At 43.9% G+C, this 23427-nt stretch overlaps 1 protein-coding gene across 1 annotated transcript in view; it reads left to right on the top strand.

Annotated features, from left to right (window-relative positions):
- Positions 1 to 23427, top strand: part of RGS6 (regulator of G protein signaling 6) — a gene marked incomplete at both ends in the record, with an annotated part of 552225 nt that overhangs the window by 457026 nt on the left and 71772 nt on the right. Inside the window, 8 exons of the mRNA XM_079699184.1 lie at positions 3537 to 3587; positions 6592 to 6698; positions 7988 to 8039; positions 13262 to 13326; positions 16900 to 16976; positions 19674 to 19755; positions 21192 to 21266; positions 22733 to 22831. Of these exons, the coding sequence (XP_079555310.1) occupies positions 3537 to 3587; positions 6592 to 6698; positions 7988 to 8039; positions 13262 to 13326; positions 16900 to 16976; positions 19674 to 19755; positions 21192 to 21266; positions 22733 to 22831 (608 nt within the window). The remainder of the gene's footprint in view (positions 1 to 3536; positions 3588 to 6591; positions 6699 to 7987; positions 8040 to 13261; positions 13327 to 16899; positions 16977 to 19673; positions 19756 to 21191; positions 21267 to 22732; positions 22832 to 23427) is intronic.

Genomic DNA, 23427 nt, shown 5'->3' on the forward strand with positions numbered 1-23427 from the left:
TACGGGCTTACAACACATATAGAAACATAAAGCATACCTGCATATAATAAATATATACTGAAATATATTAACAATCCACGCAGGTTGTGAAGAAGTGTTTCAGGTGCCCTCTGGTGTATTTCATGGATATCCCTAGTATAAATGTTGATAAATTAGCCTCAAAAAGAAAACTTTCAGCCAAATGTTTTGGGATCTTTGGGAAAAAAGAACAGCTATCGTGCACTTGTTCTTCATGTTTTTATATTGGCTTTAAGTCCTAGGCAGGCAGGGCAGCTTGGCAAAGAGAAGAACCAGAATCCAATGGTCGTAACAAAAGGCAACAATCAATTTTAGATAGAACAGAAAAAAAAAGTCTGCTGCAAATTCTTATTAGAATAAGAAGGAAAGAATGATTGGGAGAAGGAGGAAAGAAGGAAGAAAGGAAAGAGAAAAGAGAAGAATAAAAATGTTTTCTCCTGATGGTTATTTGGACTATTCTTGCCTGGTTCTACAGTGTAATAATTGTAGGTCTTATAAAGGACATAACATTATGACAGATTTCCCTTCCTTACTTGTTCCTGAGGCTGAACCTGCAACGGTTTACTGCCTGCTCACAAGGCTGAGGCTGACCCTTCCTGGATTAGTCCAACGAAGCCTAAAATACCCCACGCCCACGAGAATGAGACTGTCCACAGCCCCAGACATCATTGTGTGTGCTCAGGTCCCCCAAGCAGTGCCCATGCGTGTCAGGGATGGCGGTGGCGTGGGTGCTGCTACAGATTGAAGACAGTGGCCTGGACAGCCCAGGACAGCAGCCCAGCCCCACTAGGGCCTGAGGACGGTTCCACGTGTCCCCAGATGAGACAGTGACTGTCATGGTGGCTACACCAGCAACAGGAAACCCAGGTCTGTGGTCCCTGCAGTGCTAGGGGAGAAGGCCAGGGGCTTTTGTGACTTTTGCTTCTTTACCAAAAAAATGCTTACATGTGATCCTTCAGCTCTGTGAATGCAAACCGGAGCCTGGGGGACTGGGCAGGACAATTAGGCCGGACATGAGTGCAGAAAGCCAAAGGGGGTAGAAACCCAAACAATGGTACTGAAGGCTGGGGTGGGGTGGAGGGGGGAGCGGATATGATAGCAAGGAAGGAGTTTCAATGTGAATGAATACTAATTAGTGACATGGATATTAATGATGACAGTAATTAACAGGGGAAAGGAAGGGCTGTCATTGTCCCAGGGTGACTAATCAATCTTGGCAGGTGATAAATAATGGTTCAGCAAGCTCAGCAGAAAGATAATCCTCTTGCCCGGGGGAGAGCTGTTGCTGATGCTGGAAACCTCTCCGTTTCTAGGCAACCCACAAAATAAAGGACTGTTTTTCTTTTGAGGGAAAAACAGGTTAGAGCCTCTCCCCCCAACCCCCAACTTGGGATTACAGTTTGTATTTGATTTCTGCTTTGTTCTTCATTTCCTAGGACAAATGTTGAACTTGTATAATTTGGAGGAAGTGGACACACACACACACACACACACACACACACACACAGAGAAACATACTCTCCCTTTCTCTCTAAGAATGTGAATGAAAAGGAGTGTTTTTGATCCAAAGTTTAGTTCATAGATGCCATCTGGGAGAAAGAGTGGGGAAATGCTTAGAAGTCTTGCTTTTGAGGTTGAAATGCAGGGAACTTGCAGGGCCATGTCAGTGGAGGCTAGTCCTGGGATGGGGGGACAGCACAGACAGGGCAGGACAGTCTACTGTGCAGGGTTCATTCACCTTCCAGAGAGCCAGAGAGAAACAAAATGTCTAGGTACTCAGGCCTGTACTGGTCTCACTTCTGAACCCCAGTCAAATTTCTGAGCAATTTTAATTCTGGAAAAAGGGCAATATTCGTTCAACCCCGCTGCTGGGGTTTCCAGTGTTTTAGCTGGGAGTCCATCCCAGGAGAGCTTCTGGCAGGCCCTCTCCCTCACGCCATGCCTCAGACCCATGACAAGACTTGGATATCTAGAAATGCCGCCCTTTTCAGGCTGTTTTCCATCAAACATTTCATCCTGAGGTGACAAAGCCACCTTCGAAGATCTGAACTGGTTTCAAGTGAGATTTTGGGGTGACAAAGGTAGCTTGCACAGAAGTTCAGAACTTCCCAGAAAATTGGACTCCTCTACCCACACATGAACTGCACTGGCCTAAGAACACTGGTTCTAGGTGCCACATTTAAAGGGAGGCAAACAAAAGGAAATATATTCTGAGAATTGTGACCAAAATGAGGAGGGACCCCAGATCGTGTCATCAGAAGAAACAGCTGAGGAATCCAGGCGTGTTTCACCTGGAGGGGAGGAAACTCAAGGAGAACATTGATAATACATTGGATGGACTGTCCAAATAGTTGAAGGATTGTCTCACATAGTGAGAGGTCTGAGTTCGTGTTTCTGTCATCAGAGGGCAAAACTAAGACCAAAGAGAGGAATTCAGAGAAGGGCAAATTGCTGTTGAGAGAAATCTAAGATGATTTAACTGGGACAGGTTGGCCAACAGGAAATTTGTGAGTTTCCAGGCACTAGGGTTTTTCTAAATGGAAATTACAGCACCTCTTGTCCAGGGTGTTGTGGATGGGGCTTGTGTATTGGCTAGGGTTGGAGTAGATAAGCTTTAAAAGTCCCTTCTGATTCTTAAGATTTTATGTTAGTTAAGGCATTACTAGATGCCAAAACAGATAACCCTCAAATATCCGGGGCTCAACACGACCAAGTTTCTTTTTCAATCAGGTCACCCAAATGGGCCTCAATTTTCATGTCTGTTCAGGATCCCAGGCTCCTTCCACACATGGCTCTGCCCTCCCCTAGGCCCCTGGAGTTCTCTCCATTCAGCCAGCAGATGGGGATGAACGGTGTGGAGTGTGGAGGGTCACACAGGAGTTCTATGGTCTGAGTCTGGAAATCGCTTATGGCATTTCCACCCACATTCCATTGTCAGAACTCAGTGCACACCCAACTGCAGGAGAGTCTAGAAATGTCATCTAGCTGTGGCCCAGGGGATAGAGGAGAGAGGTTTTGGTGAACACATAGAAGTTTCTCCCACAGACACAGGGGCTTATTCATTCCGGATGAGCCCAGGCCAGAAGAAATTAGAGATTTTTTTCAGGAACCTGTGAGGTCATCTGTGTTGGGCAGGCCTTGTCAGTTGAGACTAGTGAGCTAAAAGGAGTCTCCTCCCTCAGGAAATGGTCTGGGGCCAGGCATGATAAGACTTCCTCTAGCCTGTCATCAAAATATGTATTCTCAGGAAGGCCCCTCCAGAAGCGCCCTAGAGAAATGTGGATACAAGACCATCCTGAGTCATCAGAAGTGGATTTTTGGGGGGAAAGAATGGGACTGTGACTACAGAAGCATACTAATGGATGGAAAGGGTTGGTTAGGATGGAAAAGTGTCAATATTACCTAGCTCTCCAGGTGTGTGCTAATTAGAATTAGGAGTCTCTTGGGTAACCATGTTTCTTCTGGCACAGAGTTAAACATCCATGAGGCCTTCAGTTGACATTGCTTTATCCTTGCAGGTACTGACATTGTGCAGTGGCTTATGAAGAACCTCTCCATTGAGGACCCAGGTACCTGACCCTTGACCCTGACTTTACCCCCATGATATTAGTGAACAACCCATAACCAAATTCCAAACCAGATTCTCCTATCCTCCTGAGAACTGGGCCTATACACGTGAATTCCAAGATGTAGAATCACTCTATTTACAAATAGAATTAATTTATTTTCTCCACTGAATTCCTATCTTTAAATTTAAATCACCCTTGAAGGAAATGAGCAACTCTTTAGAATGCCAAAGAGCCCAATACAATAACATGGAAAATGAGATGAACTCTGGTTAGCCACAGCAATTAAAGATAAGTTGTAGCACTGTCACGGAACAGCCTTCTAGAGCCAGGTCTTAAAATTAGATTGCCTGATCCACAATTAAGAGGTTTAATTATTTACTAAGACTCCTTCTGTTCTCTGCTTCTGCAAGAAGTGAAGGAATGATTTTTTTTTTTTCAACTTTAATTGTGCAATGTAATTACCTCACCAGGAAAACAACAGCAAACCCTGGCCAGTAAAACAGTTTCCAAATCTGTCCTCCCACCAGCAAATAAGCAGTAAAATTTATTTTCATAGCAAAATTAGAAAATGCAGGGTTCCCGAATAAAATGAAAATTCTAGATAAGAAAACTTTTCTGAATTTATTATATACTCCCCATCTTAACTAAGTATTCTTGCTGCCTGAAGGTCATATTTACAAACATCCACTAATGTATTCTGATGTTCTTGGGGATTAGACCTATTTACCTCAATTTGAATGCCCTTCAATTGCTCTGCTTTTTAAAGATTTTTTTTCAAGTGCCCATTCTAGGTGTCTGACCTTCAGCTGTGATTCCTTGCCGGGGTCAGTATGTCAGCTCGGGCATTCCTATATTTTAATCTGATGCTCCTAATAGACTATTGACTATGAAACAATACAACTTACATAGAGTTCAATTAAACATAGGCGCCAGAAATCTGAGTGCCAGAAAAGCAGGTCATGAACGGAACACTAGCCTTTTTCCTCATCATGATTAATGGCCACTCTCATGATTAGTGAAAATTCTTAACTCTAGTCAAGTTCTTAATCCTCAGGGGGAAACTATGAATGCTAATCCTTTTAAGGAAAAAAACCCAATCAACTACCCTACGTGTTTGCCTTACACAGCCTGGACTTCTTATTGTTCACTTGTGAAAACTGGAGTGAATAAGTCTTTACCAGTTCATTTACATGTATGTAGAGTCACCCTTCTTCGTGGTGGTCTCTTCTCTTCCAAGAGCACTGTTTTCTTTGCCCTTCTAAAACAGTCATCCTATTTCTGACAAGTATTTTATCGTTATCATCAGTGGTGGTAGTAGCAGCAGTAATGGTATATTCAGAGAACCCTGAACCCCCTAGTGGTAGAACAGGCTTCAGGAATCCACTGGTGCCGGTATGAGAAGCTTCTGTGAAAGGTCCCGAATGATAAGAGTCTTATTTATGATGGTCTATTATACTTCGATGCCCTTGGGAGGACATGAAGGTGTTGGGATCTGTCTGGGCTTCTGAGATGTAGATGAGCAGGAGAAGTTAAGCACAATTCACCAGCAGAAATGAGGCAAACAAAAGCCCTGGGAAGGTGGGTATCCAACATCTGCCCTCCCTCTCTTCTTCCTTCCCATCTGCCACATCTCCAAGCGAAAGCCTTTTGAAGAATGAAGTGAGACTTCTAGCTCCTAGACTGGTGACATGAAAGTCCCCTTCTTACTGGATTTTACTCTTCCTTCCCTGGAGAAGGAGCAGTTGCAGGTGATGAAACTTCCCTTTTCTGCTGGACCCATGGTTCTTGAAGCATATAGACTTCAAAAGCCAACTGGTCACCACTAAGCAAGTAAAATACAACTCCATTCATTCTGATTCTCGCAGTTACAAGTGTACGCTCCTTCCAAAGGAGAAGAGCAGGTTCTAAATATGCAAAACGGCTGGATTATATACAACCTCTTGAAAGTTGTAACACTGTCACGGAACAGCCTTCTAGAGCCAGCTCTTAAAATTACATTGCCTGATCCACAACTGAGGTTTAATTATTTGCTAAGACTCTTCAAGAGTTTGCAAATAAAACCAGTACAAGTCACTTTAAAAAATTCAAAGCTTATGAAATTAATAATTCCTAGAGACTCCCTGAGTGTGTCAAATAATTTATACAGCCCAAAATTAGTTTTTATCAGTTAGAGTACTTTTATATTTGTGAAAGATTATCATGTATGATAGGACCATTTAGATTTCTTTTTTCTTAGCTCTGCTCAGAGTAAATATAAATTTGTAACCACTTATGTGAATCTATTTATGGCTGGTGCTAAAGTAGCAAAACAGCAGGTTGATTGTGGCAAAAATACAAGTATTTCTATTAGGTTGGCCTCCCTAGGCTACTGCCCACTGCACTGCCTGCCCATCCTCCAATTCTCTAAGATACTGAGCTTTCCCTCTATGTCCGTAAAAGAAGGGTAACACCCTCCTCATCGCTGGTGGGACTGTCATGTCTGGAAATGCAATGTGAGTCCGAAGGCTCTATGGGCTGCATGCTCATTGCTGGTGGTGACTTAAAAAAAAAAATGGATGAAACTAAAACTACGAATCAGGGCTGCCAGCACTTACTGAGCACTTACCCTGCACCAGACACTGCTAAGCACTTTATGTGAAGCATCTCACTTAATTAAATACAGGCTTATCCTCACCAAAGCCCAGGGTCTTAACTGGGAAGGTGGACTTTCTTCTGGAAGCTTTAGGGGCATTAACAATGTCAGATTCTCAGAGCTAGGATCCAGGGAATCCAGACACCTGTGGCCCTCCCCAACCATTGACATCTCCCCCCCGCCCAGTGCAGCCCTATCGGAAGGTATCAACCAATCAATCAGCCAATCATGCAGTGACCTGGGGGTGATGATAGTTGACTTCCGGTTGCCTTTCTGCTCCCCCCACCCCGCCCCACTTAACATTTCAGCTAAGTCGCCCTACATTCTGACAGCTTCCTAATTACTTCTCTCTCTTCTGCCCTGTCCCTGAAGTTGAAGCAATACACTTGGGAAGCCTCGTAGCCGCCCAGGGCTACATCTTTCCAATCTCGGACCATGTTCTCACCATGAAGGATGACGGCACCTTTTATCGCTTCCAGGTAGGGATGCAGCTTGTCCTCCTGAAGAAGCTTTTCTTCTCATCATCATCTGATCTCAGATTAGAGCTACCTAAAAAACTGACAGTATTTAAGGGAGCAACCCTTACCTCCCACCAGCACTGGGACAACCAAGCGAACTTTTGTCTGGGCCATTTGTTGCCCTACCCGCATAGTAGTAAAAATCCCTCATGGAGAACCTACTATTCACTGTGTGCTTTACACATTATCTCCTCATTTATTCTGAAGAACAAACTTTGGGGGGATTAATGTCTCCCATTTTACAGTTGGTAAAACTGAGGTACTTGGAGAATTAACAGGACATTGAGTAAATCCAGGGGACAGCCTTGATTGGAACCTAGGTCAGCCTGATAGCAGAGTCCTTGATGTTTCTACTATATCATGCTGCCTTCCTGGTGTGAAGTTTCTGTTCACTACCTATTAACACTTCCCAACCATTCCCACTCCTCAGATCCTGTCCCGCAGTGAATTGGAGCAGAGGATAGGGGTTGTGTCAAGATCTAACCAAAGGGTTTAGGAGTGGAGTTCTTCAGACAGGGTCGAAGGATGTCTAAATCTGCTCAGCTGCCATAACAAAATACCACAGACTGGGTGGCTTAAACAGCAGAAATGCATTTCTCATGGTTCTGGTGGCTGGAAGTCTAAGATTTTCAAGTAGGGTTCAGTTTGTGAGGAGAGCTTTCATCCTGGCTTTCAGATGGTTGATTCTCACTGTGTCCTCACAGGGTGGAGAGAGAGAGAGAGAGAGAGAGAGGTTGTTAGCTCTCTGGTGTTTCCTCTTATAGGGACACTAATCCTATCTGATCAGGGCCCCACCCTTATGATCTCATTTAACCTTAGTTACTTCCTTACTTCACATACAGTCATACTGGGGGTTAAGGCTTCATCATAGAAATTTAGGAGGACACCATCCAGTCCTTAGCAAAGGGCAAAGGAACTTGGGGCTTGTGCCCCAGCAAACAGTGCTACTCTGACTTCTGTATTAGACTTCTATTACCTCGGGATAAGAAGCTTTTGCCCTGTAAACTGTTTCTCATTTTTGCATTTATTTGGCTTACCTCAGGTTTCATTTCTCAACACATAGATTAAAATGTTGACTGGCCTCTGCTGCATTAAGAACAGGAGAGAGTTAGGGTGTGGTGTCAGCACGTGGACAGAGCCTGTCATAGGGAGGGGTCCTCAGTGGGTGCAGGGGAGGGCTGCCCCTGGGCCCCAGGCAGGGGAGGGCAAGTGCTAGCGTTCTGAGTCCTGACACCTGTGCTCTTTTGCAGGCCCCATACTTCTGGCCTTCGAACTGCTGGGAACCTGAAAACACTGACTACGGTAAGCACTGAATCCGCAGCCCACACTTAGTGTTACTACTGGGAATGCAGAAGGCAAATCCTTGCTGTCTGGGCAACCATGGTGCATGAGGAGGAGGGAGGGTCTTTGCCCTGCTTAACCCTTTCTCATATTGTTGACATGTACTAAGGTTCCTGTTCCACATAATGATGAAAGACAGTGCACGCTGAAAGGTGCAGCCATTGGAAGGGAATAGGGGAAGGGAAGAAAAGTTCTATCAAGTGTGGCTAATGCTCATTCTGTGGGGCCATGGAGAACTGGACTGGTGGCTATTGACCACTTCTTCCTGGGACAGGGTTTCAGGGAGGGCTGGATCAAGGTGCCACCTCCCCCTGTCCATTTCCTTTCTCACAGACTTGTTAAGACTTTTTAATAATTCATTGGTGTTTTTGGTAGTCGGTCATTAGAGGGAAAGTGTAACAGACTGTGGAAGGGGTATACAAAAGTTACCCTACCTAAGAAAACAAAGAGTGGGTGAAGCTGGGAGCTGGGTAAGCAGGGAATTACCTCTGTCCAGGCAGGGATCTATTAGTCTCTTGCCATATTCTCTCCGTGAAGGCTGTTTAACACTTCTACATGTCAGTCTTCTAAAGTTACATTATCTCGATACTTCAGATAAAGCTGAGGTCCAGAGAGGCCCCATCCTCATACCTCTCACACTGTGTGCTACTTGTCTGGATGCCTGGGCAATTGTAAGCTCCATGAGGGCAGGCTGGTCCACCTCATTCATTCTCTTATCCAGTGCACAGTGCATGCCTGAGGCATGGTTGGCACTCAGTAAATATTTGCTGAGGGTTCTGGTTCTTTATTAAAGGTGATTAACAGACACTCGGTAGACACAGCAGAATTTGAACTCAGATGCTCGTTTCATTCTGTCCCTCTGCACAGTGCCCTTATCACCAACTCAGCTGCTGGGGCAGCCCACAGCAGCTCTCCTTGGGACTGGTGCACGTGATGAGACCTGCACCTTCTCCGTGGGTTCTTTGAAGGATGCTTTTCACAGGAAGGCAGAGCCAGCTGCAGCTGGGTGGTATTCTGGGGAGCCTGTCCCTGAGACCTTGTGATAAGCTATACCCTCTGGATTATACTTCTGAGGGATGGGGAACCAGCAATTGGGAACAGTCCTGAGGATAGAATTCTGTCAAGTCATTGCCCTACCAGGCTACAGTTGTTCTGTTTTCAAGTCTGGAGCACAGCCCTGATGTAGAGGACAGGTCACTGTGACTGTCTCATCAGCTGTGTGCAGGCACCACTGCGGGTCCCTCTGGAACTGTGCTGAGCCCTAAATGATGTGATAAGTGGGTCCAGCCAGGTTTCTGGCTCAGAACGGAAGCAGCACTTGGCTGCTCATAAAATAAGTGCTTCTGGGGCTGAAATACTGCTCACAAAAGCCCAACTTGGAATTTGAATAATTGTAGCTCAGTTCCATACAGCAGCCATGTGCCCTTGTGAATATGAAAACCAGTGTTTTTCCAGGCAATGGAGAGCGTGGGAGGATAGTGGGACCAGAAAACTGAGGCCAAGTAAGATTCAAATATTTACTTGAATATAAACCCACAACCATCAGCCATCTTACCCTGCATACAGCAGGGCACAATTTCCCTTTCTCTACAGATTTTTGTAATTTTAGTTGTGCAGTAGGAACAGGGATGAAAATAACAATTAATGTCAGGCTCTCCCTGAAGCAAAATTATTTTGAATTCCTGTACCTCCATTTTGGCAAGTCAGATGGAGAACTTAGAGTGCAGGATGCAAATTACTCATCGCCCTTTCCAGTTTAGCCAGAAAATCAGTATTTACCAAGAGAGATGTCAGCACAATGGGCCCACTGTTGACTGGCTCCACTAGCTGTGTGATCTTGGCAAGTTACTTAACCTCCCTGTGCCTTAGAAATCTCATATTAAAACCAGAATAATAATGGTACTTGTCTCTCAGTGTTGTTTTGTTCATTAGAAATGGGTATAAGTTTAGGTGTATGGCATGTAGTAAGGAGTCAATAAAAACCATGGTGGTGGTTGGTATTATTACCTCCAGGGTGATGTTCGATCTTACTTTTTCTGTGGTAGCCCTCTTGCCAGAAAGGATGTGACACCAAAGCTAATAATTCAGAATAGATATGGCTTGGATTGATGAAGAACCAGGAAACTTTCATTCATTCAGCAAACGTGTACTGGTCACCCACTCTGTGTCAATTGCTCTGTCACAGATTTGAGTGAGTTATAGGCTTACCCTCCAAGCATCCCGGGCTGGGAGAGGCAGCATGATGGGGGCAAGAAGAGGATGGTGAGGAGTCTGATCTGAGTACTCAAAGATTTTATGTTGATGAAGAATGATTACGAAGGTTGAATAATTTGGAATGGGCAAGTTTATAAAAAGGCCTTCGTAGTCAAGGAGAGACGTTTACAGTAGATTCAGCAGCTTTAGAGGGCCATTGTGGGTCCCCAACAATGGGGAATAATCTGCAAAATTCCCTCATCTATGAAATGAGGCTAATAACAGAACTCACCTCATAGGTTATTATGAGGATAAATAAGTGGACATTTGGAAAGTCCCTAGAACACTGCCTGATGTTCAGTAAGCTCCATACATGTGGTAGCTGCTCTGCTATTGTGGTGATTTCCCCAGACCTAAAATACCTCTTGGCACATAAGAGGCACTCAGATTTTTAAATGGGTGAATGAATGAATCAATGAATGAGTAAATGGGGCAGTGAATGTCATAGTGGAGACATTCCTCTGAACTAGACCTCAATTCTAGTTCCACCTCTACCACCAACTAGTCCATGGGTAAATCACTTCACTTCTCTGAGCCTTTAATTTTTCCATCTGTGACTGAGGTGTCTGTACTTGATGGTCCCCAAGGTTACTTCCAATGCTAAAATTCCATTGTTCTAAGAAGTAGTTAGAGGGTATGAGGACAACAGAGAAATAAGTGATTTATATGTTCCCTAGTTTAGGAGATTGAGGTTAATTATGATGGCACTAGTAAAGACAGAAAGCTTGGAAAGGGAGTGAGTTTTTTAAGGACGTTGAAATAGGATAGGTTCGATACTTTTTAAATGTTTAATTGCACATGTAGCACGTGAATCTATTGACTTTATAGAGTTTTTAATTGTGTTCCGTTTTTGTCGTGGTAGGATGCTGGTGAGATTGAGATGGCAATGAGATGCCAGCATGAGGGCAAGAAGACAAAGATTTTTCAATGAGAAATTACACATCCAAGAAAAACCAACATCTGAGCTTAAAGCAAGTCCTCTGGATGCCCTGTTCGAGGACTTGGCTTTGTTGCTAGTGGTCACTTGATTAGTTAGGTGTCAGAGAGAGCGCTGTTGAGGCACCAAGGAAGTGCAGACAGACAAGCCCCAGGGAAGGTCTGTGCCAAGAGGAAGGTCCCGTCAGTAGCTACTTGCTGCCTTCCCAGTTATGGTGAACCAACTGCCCAATGTGTGACATTAGCTGTACAGGAAGGGGGCCGCCAGCATTTGATCCTGTAGCTCGTGGTCATCAGTAGAGGTACTGGCTTTGCCTTCCGCTCATGGTACTTTACTTCTCAACCTAGCTGGCCCATTTTGACCCAGATGGGTTGGAAATTTCTTGAGATGATTCTGCTTAAATAAAAACCAAATCTGGGTTACACTTTCCTGAGTTTTACATTTGGCCAATACAAAATACTGTCTGAGGCAACATCATCAAAGCAGCTGCCACCCGCCCTGACCTACACCTCTCCTGGGTCATTGAGACCAGGTCTGCTGGGGCTGGTGACATGCCAGGCTTCCTGCTGCAGGTTGCCCCAATTCCACAGGCTGCCTAGTTGGTGACAAAGGAGGTACCTTGTAATAGAGAAGATACCCCTTTATCTGACACAGCGCAGAGCTGTAGCTGTTTGGTTCATTGGAAAAGTTGGTGAGTTGGTATGAAAAAGTGATACATACATACCTTAATGACCTCAAATTAATGTAAAATACACAAAGAAACATTCATTCAACAGCCTTTTGAGGTAGAATGAAAGATTCTCTTTGATTATCGTTCCCCATAATTTGAGTTTCTTTCTTAAATAAACCACACTTAAACCATCCAGTTTTGACATCTTTAAAGTGCATCAAGAATTTTGAAAATACTTTTAAAGCAACTGTATGTTGGCCCGCTCAGATTTCTACTATTTTTTCATGTTTTTTTCAGTTCTCTCACCTATACCAAATTCATCAGCAATTGTCTTAGCTGACTCTCCTTTACCAAGTTATTCAAAAACCATTCAACTGGATCATCATAGAAACAACAACGCTCTCTCTTTTCACATTAATTTCACCAGTGCATGTAATACTAAGTGAATGTACATTATTAAAATAGCAAGTATGCCTAACATAAGCAGGTTTGAGAACAAACACAATTGACTCTCACCCACAGACTCGACTGTGTGAGCAGAAGTGTGGGCATACAGAGTAGGCTGCTACCAGAAGTCTCCAGCATATCGTAGGCTGCATCAGGAAATTTTTCAGACCACATGGAGGAGGTCTGTTAACCCAGCAAGGAGTTGACTAGAGTTCCTGGTGTAATTAAGTTGTCAAACAGCAGGTCAGCCCTGGTCCTCTCTGACCTTCCCTCCTGGTCATTCTATTGTTCATTCATACCATTCATCTGTTATCTCCCCTGGGTCGTTCTATTTGGTGCTAGAGAAGGAAGGAGATACCGAAGAAGCAGAGGTAGGAGAGGAAGTGATGAAGGCCATGTTTGAGGAAGAATATCCTGGCAACTGAGGGCTAAGAGCCCTTCCTGAGCCTGGGAAGAGACACCTGAATTGTCCTCCCTTTCCACTGTCCACTCATTCCACCTGGCAGGCCAGGCCCTGGTGCTAGGTGCAGGGGTTCGTGCTGAGCAGGACACAGCCTCTGCCCTGTTTGGGGAGAAACAGAGTGAGGAGGATGAAGGGGGTTGTCAGGATTGGAAGATGGTGGCCCTCATCTGATCCTGACCTGCAGACAGATTCCCAGAGGTCAGGTGTCATGGCTTCCATATAGAAACGTATTCATGACTGCACAGGGCTGGGCACATAGAGGGGAATGGCTGGCTGGCTGGCTGGATGGCTGGCTGGATGGATGGATGAGTGGATGGATGGATGGATGAGTGGATGAACAACTGGGTGGATGAATTTACGATTCCACCACCCTGCTGGTTTTGTATATGTTGTAATTTCTCTTCTTCCTTCAGCCATCTACCTCTGTAAGAGGACAATGCAGAATAAAGCAAGGCTGGAACTGGCAGATTATGAAGCAGTAAGTACGATTATTTTCCAGGAAAGGTATGGGAGGAGAGTGTAAAATACCTGCAGTTCTTTCTCAGCTTGTATTTTTCCCTTTTTCCCTCCCCAACCCCTTCAGACAGTGGAAAGACAGTCTCTTCTATTTTCCCTCTTTTGTTCTCAGCTCCTCTTACCATCATGATAAATTGCTTCTTTAAATAAAGGAATCTCAAAACTCAGCAATAAAAAAAAACAACTCAATTAAAAGTTGGCAAAGGACTAGAACAGGCACTTCACCAAAGAGGACACAAGGATGACAAAGGTGTTCACCATCATTAGCCATTAGAGCAATGCAGATTAAATCCATGGTGAGATACTGTTACACACCTATTAAAATGGCTAAAATTAAAAGGACTGATAATGGCAAGTGCTGGTGAGGATGTGATGAACAACTGGAGCTCTCCTGTATTGCTGGTGGGAGTGCAAAATGGTGCAGCCGCTTGGGAAAATGGTTCAGCAGTTTCTCATAAAGTTCAACACACACATACTCTACAGCCAAGTAATCCCACTTTTACATACCTACATACATACCCTAGAGAAATCAGAACTTACGTTCACACAAAAACCTGTACACTAATGTCCATAGCAGCTTTATGTGTAATAACCCAAAGCTGAAAACAACTCAAATGCACTTTAACAGGTGAATGATTAAATGAACTATGCTACAGCCATGTAATGGAATACTGGTCTTCGGGGAAAAGGAATAAACTATTCATCTAACCACTTGGATGAATATCAGAGACATTATGTTGAGTGAAAGAAGCCAATCTCAAAAGACTTCAAACTGTGTGATTCCATTTATGTGACACTTTTGTAAATACACAACTATCATGAGGGAAAACAGATCAGTGGCTTCCAGGATGCACCTATAAAGAGATACCAGAAGGGAGTTTTGGGGGGTGATGGAACCATTCTGTATTCCGATTGTGGTGGTGGTTACATGAATATATATGCATGTGCTAAAATTTATAGTACTATACACGAAAAGAAAAAAAACAAATTTATTGTATGATAATTTTTTAGTTTAATATATGATATTTTTTTAATTGCATCTTCATACCTGATTCACCTGTGCTTGGCAGTAAATGCAAAATCTAAGGACCAAATCCAATCCAGAAGATAAGATGTATGTCAGATGGCAATATACTCTCCCAGCTTTCCTCCACCTCCACCTTCTTTACAAGGTGTGATTTCTTACAGAAATTGGAGACCCAGCCACACTCATATCCATTCCCATTTAACAGAGCCAAGGCACAGAGAACTTGAAGATTCACAGATAATGTTTTAAATGTTTAAAATTTGGGGTTGCAAACTCTTTCCCCGAAACCACACCTTGTATGGGTCACAGAAAACCTAGGATACTGGCCAACTTTTCTTATACCCTCCAGAGGAGGTGTTGCTGAGCCATGGAATGACTGAAGAGCTGGCAGCTAGGCGGAGGGGCAATGTTAGGGGCAGTGAAGAATCCTCCCCTGGATAATCCAGCATGAATAGCACCTCAGATCCACCCACCTCCCCAATGTCCCTCCCACTTTTGCTGTCTCAGTCTTCCAAACCAAGCGTGAGGCCCCACTCTACCAAACTTTGTCACCCTTGGTTACCTACACCCAAGCCCACCAACACACTGAGCCACCATTCCCCTCTCTGCAGCCCAAGGGGAATGTGCATGCCGTCAGAGAGCAGGACCGGTGCATGGCCCTCCACCCTCTTTGATCCCACTGGCATCACAGGACCTGTGAATGGGGGGAGAGAGCAGTGCAGGTTGCAGTGCAAGAGTTTACTGGGAGTGTTAGGACCTGGCTAAAGTTTACTTATCCAAGGGAGCCGTGAAACATAAATCTGTTGGAACGTTATAATTTTCCCCAGCATCCCTAGCATGGTGGTTCTGTGGCTCTGAGCATCTTAGGCACCCAGTCCCTGCCCTATCTGCCCTTGTGCACCAGCAATCACCCCTCTTCTAGAAGACTGCTGTCTGACTCTTTGTGCGCCCAGTGCAAAGTGCTTTAACTTTGGCATGACTACATCACTTCCTGAATATGACCTACAGAAACAACCCAGATGGCAGAAGCATGTGGCCCCTCCATCCCATGTCTCCCTTCCCTGTAGTTCCCTTGTTTAAAAAAGCTCCTAAACGGAAACAAGACAGCACCAACTCCTGACATATTTTATTCTGTTTTCTTTTCTCTTACCCTACAATATTCTGCTTTGGTATTTGCAAAGAATATGGTGTTAAGATGTTCTTTCAGGTTGAAATTCTGTCTAAAAGTGGTTAGAAACTAAAAAGACATTTTGTTTTCAAAATTCAGTAATTTTATTAACTTTTTCTGATTACATCATCCCTTTGTAAAAACAACAATTCAAACAGCAAAGAAAGGAGAGAAAATAGCCTGCAATCCTTCTCTCCTAAGCTTTTTTCTGTACATACCTTTTTTTTCTAACAAGAAAACTTGAATCACACCACAAACATTATAGTGTAAGCTGCTTTGTCCAGTCATATACCGTAAGGATGTTGAGAATCTTTCCATATCAGTAATAATCATCTACATTCTCATTTTTAATGGCTGCCTAGTATTCCATGGTATGACTGTGTCATTATTTATGTAACTGCTCCCCAGTTGACTGACATTCAGGCTTTACCAGCTTTGCTTCCTGTGAACAGTGGGAAAATCTAAGGGACAGTTTTTTTGAGGTACTCGTACAGCAAGCCTTGGTAATAACTGAGTTCACGTGTGTTGGTCTTCAACCGAAGCTCCTTTTATGTTAATAATCCACTAATGAAGGTAATCAGTTAGTGTTGGCATAAGCTCTATGAAAATACACAGCATAATGTGGGCTCTCGCCCTGCATTCCATCAGGATTAGGCGGGTCATTAGGGGACCTGTCAAACGCCCCTCCCCACCATCCTGTTGTGCTGCTAGGCTACTCTACAGGCTTCGAGAAAAGACTTCTTCCCTCTTCCTCTAAAGGTGACCCTGGATGCCTTTTCTTTCTTTTTGTTTTGGGGTTTTCCTTTCATGACCATCACAAACCTAGGCACTCCCTTCTTTCCCACTTTTGAGTCTGGACTTTCAACGTTGTTAATGCCAGGTCCTCTGGGTTCTCCTTCCCTGCCACCTTCCTAGCCCTCTGCTTGCTGGAGGACAAGTCTTGAGACATCCATTCTTGGTTTTGCAATCAGTTGCAAACACACCCCTCATCCCTTCCCTAAATCCTGCATGAACAACCACTACCAATTCTCCCTATCTTCAGTGGCCTTTATAAGTGCTGTGTGAGTCGTGTTCTTGTAAAACACACAAGAAAAGAGGAATCAGGGGAACCACAGAGACATCAGACTTAATGGGTGTGTAAATGAATATTAATAGTTCTGCTCTGTACAGCAGGGTCTGGTGCAAAGTCAGATTGGGTTCACATCCAGTGGATTTAAAGTGGGGCCCTACTGTATTGTTGGGAGTAGCCAAAATAGATGGCTGCCTTGTAATAAGTATAGCTGTCGATGTGCAAACTTACGATGATTAATGCCTTCTTGTTGATTTTCATTTCTCATTAGGAAAACTTAGCAAGACTCCAGAGGGCCTTTGCAAGGAAGTGGGAATTCATCTTTATGCAAGCAGAAGCACAAGTAAAGTAGGTGAACTTAATAGAGACCCTTGCAAAGAGAAAAACACTCTCTGGAATTCAGAGGTGGTGTGAGAGTGGGGGTTCCTTCCATGGCCAGCCAGCTATGGTTAGTCACTGTCTCTCTCATGACAGCAACTGAGTAGAAATCAAGTTCAGGATGGATAAGTTGCATTTCTGTCACCCATGGCACTCTAAAACAATTTCCAAAGCATGTGTTTCAGCAGGCAATGGGATTCCTCCCAAATGTAGAACTCTGGTCCTAAGAAGATGTACCTTATTCCCAAGGACATTTCCAAATCTTCTTCTGTGCTCAGAGGCTAAAAACCATCAGACCCACTTTACTTGTTGGACTGGAAACTTCGTCTTCATAGGAAAACATACTGGAGTTTTAGGCAGGCCAACAAGTGGCCCCTCCACCGTATCTCCCGAGGGGAGGGGTTCAGAACTAATCAAAAATAAGGCATAGAAGTCAGACATTTGGAGTCTGAAATGTCAGATTGTTACTGATAAACTAGTTATAGGACATGATTTTGGATCTGTGACCACAGATCTTTACCCTGGAATTAAACATCCTGGGCAGAGCTGGGTATCTGCAGGGCTGTCCCCACCTCCCTGTAAGTGTACTGTACACAGAGAACAGGTGTCCTGAGAATAGGCTGACCCAGACAGGGCCCAGAAGGACCGACCTCAGCTTTCTAAATTTCTTTTATTTTTTAATTAATTTAATTTATTTATTTAATTTAGGCTGCGTCGGGTCTTCGCTGCTGCACGCAAGCTTTCTCTAGTTGCGGCGAGCGGGGGCTACTCTTCATTGCGATGTGCGGGCTTCTCATTGTGGTGGCTTCTCTTGTTGCGGAGCACCGGCTGTAGAGCGCAGGCTCAGTAGTTGTGGCGTGTGGGCTTCCTTGCTTCGCGGCATGTGGGATCTTCCTGGTCCAGGGCTCAAACCCTTGTCCCCTGCATTGGCAGGTGGATTCTTAACCACTGCGCTACCAGGGAAGCCCCAGCTTTCTAAATTTCTTCTTTCAAGTCTGCCAGTAAGTTAAGTCTACAAGAGATGAAAGGAGGAGAAAGTTGGAGTGTTTTTCCCATATTCTTCCTTCCCAACGAGTGTAGTGGAAATTCCTTCCTCTCTAAGGAAACAGGAAAAGTGGGTTGTAAATGTCCCCCACCTCCACAAACATGGTCATCAACCAGATCCTTTTGATTCTGGGAAATGGACTTGCTCAGGTGCAGTTCTCTCTTGTCCTTTCTAGCAATGGGCTCTGATTTAGCTTCAAGTGATAATGGAAGAAATGGGACAGAAGAGCGGGTGGGAAAGGGATGCTGAGCTGGGAGGAGCTGAGTACCTTTTCTCTGGGCACCACTTGCACCTGAGCAGCCCCGTGGGTCTTCAGAGGACCCCCTGTGCACCCTCTGGGCAGCGTGGGTGACATTGATCACAGGTACAGTCACAGATGGCAATGACTTAAGGTCACTGGGTCCAGTGGGCCTCATGGTGTCATTGCTCTCCTCCTCCCTCTGCAGTCTCTACCTCCCACCCATGAATCCACAGGCCTGCCCACCACCCCGGTTCTCCCAGAAACCCCCGAGGGAGGTGGACACCAGACACTGGGTGCTGAGCTGCATCAGGAAGAGCCTTGGCCCCTGAGGAAGGAGAAAGCGGGAGGGTGGGTGAATAGGTGAGGAGGAGGCAGGATTGAGCCAGTGCACTCAGAAGCCCCCGGGAAGTGAAGAGGAGGGCTGATTTACACTTTCGGGATCACACAGCATCGAATGTTATAAAAGGAGGGAAAAGTGCCACTTTGTACATATACGGTATTTCTAGATTCACTTTTTTGATGAACTCTGTGATTACATTATAATTGTGGGCCATTTAAGTACACAGTAACTATCACAAAAATCACAGGGTTATTATGACTTTATTTCAGTCAGTCCAATAAACTAAAGTACTCCCAAGAGAGCCAAGAACCAGCACTTACAAAGCAATTAATCCGAGTTACTTTTTACTTAGAGAGATAATATGAAGTAATACAGGCTTTTTTTTTAAACACTCGTATCTATGCGATCACAACATAAAGAATCTGTCTGTCTGTCTGTCTTGCAATTTGTACCTCCCCCAGCTGAGGCCAGAAATATTTGCCTTCTGGATGTTGTCACACACTAGTGTTATTACTTTGCTTTTAGGAAGCCAGATGGTTTAAGTGACTTTTAAAACACATAATTGCAGCATTTTGAAGACATTTCTACTGATTCTGAATCTAAAGCAAACTTTCAAATTTGAGGATGAAACACTACAAGCCTATGGTTATATTCCTTCCCATAATTTGAATATGCAATAGTAGCCACTTTGATGCGGGGCATGTCAACAACTTATGCAGCTCTTAATAATCCAAATCTTAATAATTCAAATGGACAGCTGCATTCCTGAACCCTCATTAGGTTCACCCTGTTCATTACACATAATTGGTCATTTGCAACCTAGCTGAAAACAAGCTCTCTTACCATGTGTGGGCTTCTTGAGGTTACCTTGAGGGAACCATACACCCATATTGTACAGCTCTGCAGAAAGCAGGGACCACACAGGTGCCAAGAGCCCTGTGCACACTAAGCTCCTAAAAAAGGGAGAACAGAGCTGACACATGGATCATGGAGGAAAAACAGAATTAAAGGCCTCTGATTTCCCCTTTTTCACTCTTTCAGGATTGATCGGAAAAAGGACAAGACAGAGAGGAAAATTTTGGATAGTCAAGAACGAGCCTTTTGGGATGTCCACAGGCCAGTGGTGAGAAAGCTCTGCTTAGTTCTCTAAGTTTTACATTTTCTCTCTCCCTTCACTTAAAAGAAAAGACTGTCTTTAGCCACCAGGCATCTCACTTTTAAGAAAATTGCTAAGCTTTGTGAAATTGGTTTTGCCATTAATTCATATCATCTCAGTAGATTTTCTGGAATATATGTCAGTTCCACGTTTTAAAAATTATACATCCATGCAAATATGGAATTGGAAATGGGGAGCTGTGGGAATTCCACCTGGGGACCTTTGGGCCCTGAAGTTTCCAGTCCTAAGTTAAGCAATTTCCATTTCTACTGTCATTCAATTCCAACTTCTAGAATATTCTCTTTCAAATGCAACCATTGTTGTTACTGTGGTTATGTTCTATGAAGTCACCGAGAACACTGAATTAGCGGATGCTGAACCATTATCCTGGGAGAGATACAGGGTTAGGTTCTTGCAAGCCTCCAGTCACATTTTCATCAACCGATCAATACATAACCTTGTTTAAAGTGTGTTTCGGTTTACAGACACCTTATTTAATGTATATTGTTGATCACTGGCATTGAACTCGCAGCCAAGAGCACTATAGCTCACGCCTAGATGGAGCTTATCTAACATACCTATTTTCTCCATAAAGCACATCCCAGCCTTCCTGCACTTAGGAATGCTTGACAGCACATCAGCACTGGGCTTGGGCAAAATCGCCAACAAAAACACAAAAATGTGTAAAACTGGTGCTAAATAGACTGTGCAAAGGACACTTGTTTGCAGCATGAGATGAAATAAGAAGGCACCTCACCGGGAACACGCAGGTCTGGCAACTCAACATTTTTCCTGCTCTGCGCACGTCCACAAATGACCATGAAGGCACCACAAGCCCTGACTTGGGGGTTATAAATAAATTTTAGCACGTAGGCAAAATCACAAATACAAAATCCACGAATAATGAGGTTTCATGCATTTCTAATTTCGTATTACTAAAATAAATCTTACATTTTCCTCATGAAATGGAACTAAAACGAATAAACTATGTCAGCCTTCCTCAAGTCTGATTAAAAGCAAAACCAAAAAAAGAAAAAAAAATCCCTATCCTGTTAGTGGAGTGGTTTTAGCTGGTTAGGTATATGAAAGAACAAAGACTCTGACTGAAGCCATCCACCAATTTAAATAATAAGTTTACTCTTATAAACTGTACACTGTACTCTCTACTTATCATCCTTAGGTAATATGAGGTAAGCTGTTTTAATTCATACGAGAACTCTGTGGAGGAACACATACTGAAGGTGAAACACCTTTTTAAAAAAAAAACTGTAAATGGCAAAATGAGGGTAGTCATGTATTATCTGTTAAGGAAAAGATAAAGATGGGTTCTGATAGTGTCACTTGAGCCAACTTGGAATGTATGATTTTCACTTAGTAATTTATATGATGATTTTTTCTCTCAGCCAGGCTGTGTGAACACAACAGAAATGGATATCAGAAAATGTCGACGTTTGAAGAACCCGCAAAAGGTTAAAAAGGTTCGCTAGTTTAGCTGCATTAAAAATTCTTGGGATCACCCTTCCATTTCCGTTACTGTTCAAATAATAATTTACTATTTGTATTTCTTCCCTGTTTCATCCTTTGAAACCATATCATTCATTCTACAAATATTTATGGAGTGGCTGGTGTGTGCTTGGCACCATTCTGGCTGCAGAAATATAGTGGCAAGTCTTACAAAGCCCACAGCCTGGTAGGCATGAAGCAAGCCAGCAGGCAACAGTGGGAAGTACAGGACGGTTCAGGAAGACCGGGAGGGTGCCCCAGACCGGGGGCTTCCCAAGGGTTTCCATAGCAGGCTCGAGGGTACAGAGGTCTAAAGGGTAAGTAGCAGTTGGCTCTGGGGAGACAGCAGAGAGGAAGGGAAACATAAGGAACAAAAGTAGGACAACACCACAGGCGAAGGCCAGCTTGGTACTTTGACACGAATGCAAGTCTTTTAGTATAGCTAGATCTCCCAAAGTCAAATCACCATCTCACCCAACTGTGAATGATCCAGTGATCCTTTGTGTTTCACTATACTGGAAGGGGCAGTGGCTCTCTCTCCTCTATCAATATATATGTGACATGACATATATCAACTACTTGAATTTACTTATATATTTTGTTCTTCATTGAGATATTGATGCCCACTGTATTATACTTTAATGTTACTCTTAAAATGTCCCCATTTAGTCTTTAAAGGCCCCCTAATTCTAATATTCCAGAATTTCATGGAGCCCACATGCACCCTGAGCCTTTCTTGATTTTATAGATTTCAGCTATAAATTGCATACCCTTCAGTGTTTTATTTCTTTCCCAGAACAAAGATTGTCTTTAATCTGTCTCTAACAAAAGGAACAGATAAAAAGTAGCTATAGCTGTGGGCAAGTGGAAAATCTGTGTCCAGAAAACTGGTCAGCTTAAAAGGAAAATATCGGAAACTCTGCCATCTCAAGTTTGTACCAGACAGGCATGTCATCTGCTGACAAACAGAAAATCTAGAGGGGATCTTTATCTTCCTGCATAATCTTCAGGAATTGTTCCTGAACTTTCCTGTGTCTCAGAATCACCTGGGGCATTTGATAAAAGTGCAGGTGCCTGAACCCCACCCATGAAGATTCCGATTCAGGAGGTCTTGGGTAGAACTCAGCAATGTACCTGTTTACTGAGTACCCAAGATAACTCTTTGCAGATGGACTGTATTTGGAGAAACACTGATACACAAGGAGACCATTTAAGCTCAGTGAAAGGAAGAATTTTCTAATAGTGGTAACTCAAAGACGGACCAGCTGCCTCAAGAGGCAGAGTTCCCATTATTGGAGAATTTCAAGCAGAGGCCACTCACTTATTGTCAGGATGTCATGGAGGGGATTGGAAGCATCAGATGAGCACTTGAACTAGCTGACCCTTCGGACCCCCTTCAACTCTGAGGGTGCGTGATTCAATATTCTTGTTTCTTCTCTAGTCAGTGTACGGCGTGGCTGAAGAATCCCAGTCGCAAAGCCCAGTGCACGTCCCCAGTCAGCCAGTCAGGAAAACTACAAAAGAGGACGTCCGGAAAGAGGTGAGTGAATGGGCTACTGCACTCTAAGGAGGAGATGTGGCCAGCTTGAAGACCTTTTGAATGGCCACCTCTGGAGGCTGAGTGAGCTTTGAGTTCCTGGAAAGCACAGTGGAACCCAGCTGTGGGTGACTTGAACCTTTGGGCACTGTGTGTGAATAATTCACGGAGGCTCGAGAAGACGAATTCTCCACCAAGTTACTCCAGCAGTTACTATAAAAGGACATATGAGTTACCCCAACACCATGGGCTGACTGCCGTGGTCGGGTTTCCCCCAAGATGCCGTGGGAGCTGGAGGCAGGAGGGACTCGTGTCACAGCGTCCTTAAAATTGTATTGCACTTCCAGAGTAAGCCAGCTCAGGGCCACCAACTTTATTGCCCTGATTCAAAACGAAGGTTGACAGATAAAGCAAACCCTACCTACAATGCCATTTCAGCATTATTTGGTTCCATGTTATCTTCCTTCATGATGAGGAGTTAACTGGTCAACCCGGGTCACAGACAATTCCTAATTACATTACTGCTTTCCAGGGGTTCACTGGTAATGAAGTGACTTGACTTTACATTATGCTTTACTGGCTTCTAGGGGGCACCCAAA

The sequence above is a fragment of the Hyperoodon ampullatus genome, assembly GCF_949752795.1.
Source record: "Hyperoodon ampullatus genome assembly, chromosome: 3".
NCBI lineage: Eukaryota > Metazoa > Chordata > Mammalia > Artiodactyla > Ziphiidae > Hyperoodon > Hyperoodon ampullatus.